This window comes from Anopheles aquasalis, chromosome Y (genome assembly GCF_943734665.1).
Source record: "Anopheles aquasalis chromosome Y, idAnoAquaMG_Q_19, whole genome shotgun sequence".
NCBI lineage: Eukaryota > Metazoa > Arthropoda > Insecta > Diptera > Culicidae > Anopheles > Anopheles aquasalis.
The window spans coordinates 507,501-515,000 of record NC_064879.1 but is presented as its reverse complement, the minus strand read 5'-3'; the positions used below and the strand labels follow the sequence as shown (position 1 = coordinate 515,000).

The following is a 7,500-nucleotide window of genomic DNA, read 5'->3' as shown; positions in this document are numbered from 1 at the left end:
CGCCGCCCGTGTTCCATCGATCCCATCTACCCTCGATGTCCCAGGCCAAAATCCACCACTGCGCACTCTACTGGTAGGCCATTTACGGAAAATACAAACCAACGGCCAACGCAGTAGCCCGAGGCGCATCATCCTTGCATCCTTCTATTACACACTCACACGTACGCTCTTCCTCTGCCTCACTGTGTATTTCGCGCTCTCTCTCTTTGCCAAAGAGAGCCAAAGCTCTTGCTGGTTCGTTCTGCGTATCTCTGTTTAGTACTAAGCTGGCAATCTGTTAACATGTACTAGGTGCTATATGCGAATTATTGGACTCATGCACTCATCACCACACGCCGCTGTCGCGGTAGTGGCCCAGTGCCCTGGGCTGTAAAGTGTGCGCGTTGAGTATGAGGCTAGAGCTAGAGCACTTCCGATGCACTTGCGGATACTTCGGTTACAGTTTCTAAGACTGTTTCTAGATTGCGAAAAAACTTTTGATGCCAAGTCGAGAAAAATCCTGTAAGGATGCTATAAGTTTTTTTACCTGGCATTAAACATTTTTTCGCAGTGTAGAAACACTCTAAAACTCTTTATCGGTATCTGTGAATTGAAGGGAGGGGGGAGGGGGTCTATGATTCTGATTGTTCTGGGCTACTACTGAGCTGTACTACTCAGACACATGGAGTAGACAAGGTTATTTTTGTGGGAGGGTGAGAGTGTAGTGAAGGCTAGAAGAGCGAGTATTTTGTGGCTCATGTTTGTGGTTTTGTATGTCTGCCTGTGTGTAAAGCAGCTAGCCATTCGCTTCGGTCTGGCACGTTTATGCTGCGCTGTGCGTTTGTCAACAAATTGCTCTTTTCTACACTGTTCCGTCCCCTTTCTGTCATTCTCTCTCTCCCTCTCTCTCTCTCTCCCTCCCACTCTCTGTCACTATCTTTCCCTCTTTCTTATTTTTCTGTTTCTTTCTCATAGCTTTTTTTTGTTTGTTTTTTTGTTTTCTCCTCTGTTCTTCTTCTCGCCCCTATTTATACCGTCTACAGTACAGCATTAATCCAACGAGAAAGCGTGTTCATTAGCTCTGTCCTTTTTTGTTACTGTTTCTAGTAAGTTTGCTTCCCACAAAAGCTCGCCCCCTCATTAATATATTTTCTGTTTTGTTTTGCAATTTGAGTAAAGTTAAGTCTTCGCCGCACGTCATTAGCAAGAAAATAGTATGTTTTTTTAATGTGTGTATTTGTGGGTTTTGTTTCGTTTCATACGTCTTCTCCCTTTCTGTTTCTCTCTCTCTCTCTCTTTCTCTCTCTCTCTCTCTCTCTCTCTCTCTCTCTCTTTACCTCTGCCTCTCTCTCTCTTCTCTTGTCTGTTTTGTTTTGCTCTCGGTTTACATTTACCTAAACCAACAACCATTGACACTGAATTATTCGTGCTCGAGTTACTGCGTGTTCTCCACCACCCGTCTGCTGTCTGTTCTCTCTTTAATGTGTTTTGTTTTATTGTTTTGTGCTTTGTGATTTTTGTCCAATGTTTGGAATGCATTTGAGCTTTTGATCCTTTCTCGTCATCGATTTAATCGGCGTCTTCCAAAAACTCCATTCCTATCACTGTCAGCCCTTCATCTTCATCTTCCTCTCTTTCTTTCTCGCAGTGATTCCTCTTGACTGCCCAGTGCTGTTAGTGCTGATCGCGTGTCCGCTGAGTTGGGGATGTCTCCCTATTGATCATCTTGGTGCGGCTGTCAAACAATTGCCAGCTGATGCCCATGGCAACGGGGTCCGGGTCACGTGACGCTGTCCATGACAGTTGAGAGCCAGGAAGGGCCCATCGCCGCAAGTTTAAGTCGGCTAGTTGCGCAACAAGCTTCACCCTGCTCCAATTCCTGGGGAAAATCTGTGGGCGGGAAGGGAAATGCGAAGGACGCAAATGGAACTGGTAGAAGGGGATGGGTGGGTTCTGGACGTCTTTGTGAATGTGCGTAGTGCTTTGCGTGACGGTTTTGCGATTGAGGCAGCACTGCTGCTCAATGCTGTGCTGCCTCGATCCGGACTGTTGGTCCGAACACCACCTGGTGGACAGTGGTTTGGTGCCTCGAGGCTCGAGCACGGTCGGTCGGTACAATAATAATAGCTCTTAAAACAATTCCACGGTAGCAGGCGCGTTCTTGTCCTTCCGCGCCACTTTTCGAACCAACAATGGAATAAAACGCCTAAGAAAGGAGAGAGGCTGAGGGTGGAATCCACGACGAAAAGGCGTACGTAGCGTCCATCGGTAGTATCCCCTCTCATCTATTATCTACTAGTATTGTTATGTTGGCAATGTTGGATCAAATACTGATATTACTGTGCTGGTTTTGTTGGGCTGGGGGCAAAGGTATAATTGCTGACCATGTCGAGCACAAACCCCCTCTCCGTTTCTTCTTAAAATGCTCCTGGTCCCGACGTTAACGAAAAAAAATGCGTACATAATTTTTCCTAAAGCAATAGAACTGTTATTTTTTATTGTGACGTTGACGGGATCAAGCGTTTTCAATCGGATGGTTGATAAAGCATAATAAAGCCACGCGAGTTGCGAGTTCTACCTTGGAGCAGTTGGTAATTCTACCACACGTAAGGAAAACCTTGCAAGCCCCAATCAAGTCTTCACTAATGTTCCGATTTACATCCACAGAAACACCAGCCAACAGGCGTGAGCATAATGTCGCGATTACGAAGAAGTCTGTCTGCTGTCTGCTAGCAGACCGAGCTGCGCTCCGTGTTCCCTGATAATCGGGCATCAAACTCGCACATTCTCTCTCTTGGATGGGCATGTAGAGACTAAGCCGTGCGAGACCGCGATGGTTCGAAGGGTAGACCGCCTCATAGGCGCTGATCGATGATCGCCTCCCCCCTTTACCATGCTTGTGCCACACCTGGAACCGTTTTGCGTACCCTTAACCGACCGACCGCGCAGACGAGGGCACGATAACCGCACGGCTGCTCTCATCTCATCTCATCAGTGATCGTAGGGAACGGGGGACGGGAGAAACTGATGCTGATGCGTCAATGGGTAGCGGATGATGATTTCAATGGGTAGCGGAGAAGGATCGGGAAGTTGTAGCATTGCGCTCAAGGCACCGAATGGGCGGTGTTCTGCCCTTTTTTCCTATGTCCTCTTTTAGCGGCCCATACACGATAAAATTTTATTTATCAATGTTTGCATGCAAGTTTGTCGATCTAACGCCGGAAGCCAATTAAACGACATACCTGCATCAAAAACATCGATGAATCGAGTTGAGGGCGTGTAGGCCGCTTTAAATTTGATTGGCAAGTGCTTGATGCACTGTGTGGCCGTCAATCGGTGCAAGTTGCATGGATTGATCAATAAAAGTGAGTGCGTAATGGGCCGCGCCCGGTTCACGGTTCACGGGGTGCATCGACACGCTGGGCGCATGCTGGGTTCACAACTGAGCAGCGCGGCGCTGCCTTGCTCGGCCGATCGATGAAGCAATAGCAACACGAAAGAATGAGAGGGAGAGGTACTGGGAGGCTGGTGACGGTATCATCCTCCCACACCTCTACAGATAACCCAACGTGGAGTAGGTCTTCACATAAGGCGCCTCGTCAACCGCCGACTCATCCCTGAAAGCGAAGAAAAAGAGGGATGTAGAGAGAGAGAGAAAAGAAATGTATGTGCGAGAGAGAGCGGGACTACTTACTCATCATCCCACGGGCACACTGCGTTACCCTTGCGTTCGCCCGTCCCGCTCGCGTCCTCCTCGCTGCGCTGCGCCCGCAGGATGGCCTCGGTGTCCGTACGATCCGGGCGGCGGTCACGGCGCTTCCGACCGCGCGTCGCATCCCCGCCGATCATCTCGCCTGCCGGCACACCACTACCCGGCACCAGTGCCTCTCCCTCTCTCTTCGCCACCACCTCTGCCTGCTCCTGCTCCAGTTGTGCGTCCTGCTTCGACACCATCACCATATGCTCGATTGACTGCTGCTCCCCATTGCCCCTGCAATTATCGCCATCCTCACCGACATCATCGTCGTCATCGGGCGGATCTAGCTCGACCTCGGCCAACGGCGCGATCGAGGGTGCGGGTGTCGGTGCGGGCGCAACACACCCCGGAACTAGGCCGGTCCCACCGACGCCACCGTCCAGCAGCAGCTCGTGATAGTCTCCGGCGCTAATGGTGACGGCGCTGGTGGTGGTGTTGTTGCGGGGCGAGCACTGGTCCTGCTCCTGCTCCTCGTGGTGGTGCTGGTGCTGATGGTGGTGGTGCAGTTGGTGGTGGTGGTGGTGGTGATGTACCAGCAGCACCTCCGGAAAGAAGTGCTCCTCCTCGTGCAGCGGTGACATGCTCGCCGACTCGAGCGGAACCGTCTGCGTGGCGACACTGGCCGCTGGCCGTACCGCCGCCACCGCCGCCACCGCCGCCACCGCCGCCACCGCCGCCTCCGCTTCCCGCTCCTGCTCTTCCTCCTCTTTCTCATCCAACTCTTCCTCCTCCTCGTCATCATGCAACCGTGACGTTGGCGGCGCATCCTCGTCCACCGATGCGACCGCATAGATGACGCTTATCCGGGGCGTGCCGTTTGTCGATTCCAGCCCAGTGTCCTGTACGGTGCACGCATTGCTCGCAGGATTCTCAGAAGCAGTAGTAGTGGTAACTGTAGCAGTAATTGCAGTAGTAGTAGTAGTAGTAGTAGTAGTAGTAGTAGTACCAGTAGTAAGAATAGTGTTCGTAGCTATAGTAGAGCTACTGGTGGCTGCAGCTGAGCAAGGAGTAGTAGTAGCGGATGCGACGCCAGCGATGATGTTGTCCGTCCGGTTGTCCGGTGGCTGCTCCTGCAGCAGACCTGCGTCATGGTCCAGCGACGATGTTCGAGTTTCCTCGGTCCGTGCTGATGTTGTTCCGTGTAGTGCTGCTGTTGGAAGCGGTAGTGGTTCCTTCTCCTCGAAGCTCGTCGACAGTGAGCCTTGCGAGACGCGCGCCTGTACCGACGACTGGTGCGTCAAGGGTGGGTGCTGCTGGTGCTGCGGGAATGGCGCAGCGGTCATCGCACCTCCCGTGTCCGGCGGTGTTACTCCGCCACCTCCACCGGTCGAGTTCGCACGCATACTGAACTGCAGATCGGACAGCCTATAAATGGGATACAGCCAGGGTTTTAAGACGCTCGTGACGCTCGTGACGCTCGTGTCAGTCCCGTCAGCCACACTCTCCCGGAGTCCCGCCCTCACCTCGGTGCCATCGTCATCGAGGCTCGACGCTGCTCCGTCACGACCGGTGCCAGCCGCTTCGTGCTGTGGAAGTCACCATCGAGCGTGTTCTGACGGAGACCGCAGGAGCGCTTCATCCGCTCGGACACCTCGCTAATCTCGGCCCCGCTGGCACGCATCGCCAGCTGCTTCGGTGTGTTGGTACTGGCAATAGAATGGATGCTGTGTTGTACAGAAATGTAACGAAACATTCGCCTTTTACCTCGATACTCACTCGGATCTCGCCGATTTGCCGATGCTGCCTGCTGCTGCTGCTGGCTGTGTGGTGTCGCTGTCATCCCACGGGCACACCGATACCGATACGGGCGCCGACTCCGCCGACGGTGGCTTATCTGGTGTGCCGGCCGTATCCCAGGGGCAGACGGCACACTGGGCACTGCCTGCGAACGCCTGCGAACCTCCAACCTCGAGCGTCACCTCGAGCGTGCTCACGAGTGGTTTGCTCACCTCCCTGCGTTAATGCGAAAGTCGATGCGTGTGCGATCGATGTGCGCGCGCGTGTGTGCATGTTTGTGTGAGGGTGAGAGAAAGAGAGAGAGAGAGAGAGAGAGAGAGAGAGAGAGAGAGAGAGATAAAAAAGCAGCAAATCGGTGTATTGGCGTGGGGGGGGGGGGGGGGGGTGATGAATACGCACGCCAACGAACAGACGGACAGAAATACAGACAGACAAACAGACAAACAGACAGACAGGCAGGCAGACAGACTGACAGCTGGACGAAAGTACGTCACTGGAAGGAATCGCTGACCAACAAACGGTTACAAACCAACTCAGCTGGAGAGCTGGAGAAACATAATGGAGCAACAGGAACACAACAACACGACAGCTTTACAGGAAGAGATTCACAACTGGAGGGTAGGGGAGAGAGAGAGAAAGAGAGAGAGAGAGAGAGACAAAGAGACAGAGAGGCGTTGGATGGTAACAAGTACAGGAAGGCCTTGGGTCAACTTGGGGATTTTTCCCGAATGCTTATCGTATCAAGAATATTGTGTAAAATGTTTGGATTAACTGGAAACATCGTACCGTAAAAACTACTAGACCGCATGATTTGAAATTTTTAACACGGAATCTGTACACTCTTTGCCAGGTAGCCCCGTCGAGATTTTATGAAAATTGTTGATACTTTTTTTTAAACAAATCTTTAAAAATCGTGTGTTTAGGCAAAATGACAAAAAGCATCCACTTTTTCAACTGAAACAATCTGCCAAAAATCGAAAAATACGAAATTTAACAAAAACTCTCTGGGGCTACCTAGATAAACTTATAATCTTTCAAACGAGTATCGATTTGCATTTTTCTGATGACCCATCACGTAGCTACGATGGGAACTGTTTTCGGTGCGAATCAAAAGACTTAAGCGACGAACCCGGTTTGACAATTGTGATCACTTTTCATCAACTTCAAAACTCTGCCAAAAATCGAAAAATAGGAAATTCAAACACAACTCAACGGGACTACCTGGATAGACCTATAATCTATCAAAAGAGTATCGATGTGTATTTTTCCGATGACGCCTCACGCAGCTACGATGGGCACCGGAAAAAGTATCTTTTCGCTGACGCACGTTCCTAAATGTGATGCCGTGGATGAAGTTTTCTATAAAACTATCTATTACAAATAACTGCTTACGAGAAACCAAAGAAATTTTGAATGGAAGAAGCTGGACAATGGTGCAACTTACTATCGTAGATGGCAAAGTAGCGTTGAAAAGGGGTTTTAGTGTGTGAAAATCTTGAACTAGATGAGAAGAACGCGCTAAAATTGACAAAATCTAAAGGGGCCCCGTTAATACGGTGTGCCCAGGGCCCTCCAGAGGCTAATGACGGCCCTGGCTCCAGCTGACCTCAGCCTGCAATGCAGCTGGGCGACGTTGATGGCCAATGATCGGGAGAGTCCTTCGTGCTCATGTTTCTTTTTGTGTTCGAATCATCCACTCGTCCGTCGCCCCTTTGTCATCAATTCAGTGCTGCGTACGAGCGTTCTCTTTACAATAGTACCTATTGTGGTCTTTCTTACCACTATCACTACTTTCACTACACTATCAGTAAGGTGCCAAAATCATGATTTTAACCCTGGTCCACAGTCCTATCAATCTATTATTTAGTTTTTATCTTTAACCGTTGGCTAAAGGACGAAAAAAGGACTTTTTAAAAATACACTCGTACGCAATATCTAGTCGTGTGGGTTTGTTGTCTCGAAAAGTCGTATGCATTTTGTATGGAACCGCACATGTAAAAGCATACGGGTCTGGTCAGACCGGGGAC

The 7,500-nt window shown here is 50.6% G+C and overlaps 1 protein-coding gene across 1 annotated transcript in view; it reads right to left on the bottom strand.

The window, feature by feature from the left end:
* The window catches only part of LOC126579746 (uncharacterized), a 20,779-nt gene that overhangs the window by 1,257 nt on the left and 12,022 nt on the right, over window positions 1-7,500 (bottom strand). The window contains exons 9-12 of the mRNA XM_050243296.1: window positions 5,453-5,689; window positions 5,200-5,382; window positions 3,674-5,101; window positions 1-3,596 (exon numbers count right to left, since the gene is read on the bottom strand). The exon at window positions 1-3,596 is cut by the window's left edge and continues 1,257 nt beyond it. Of these exons, the coding sequence (XP_050099253.1) occupies window positions 3,533-3,596; window positions 3,674-5,101; window positions 5,200-5,382; window positions 5,453-5,689 (1,912 nt within the window). The 3' untranslated portion in view covers window positions 1-3,532. The remainder of the gene's footprint in view (window positions 3,597-3,673; window positions 5,102-5,199; window positions 5,383-5,452; window positions 5,690-7,500) is intronic.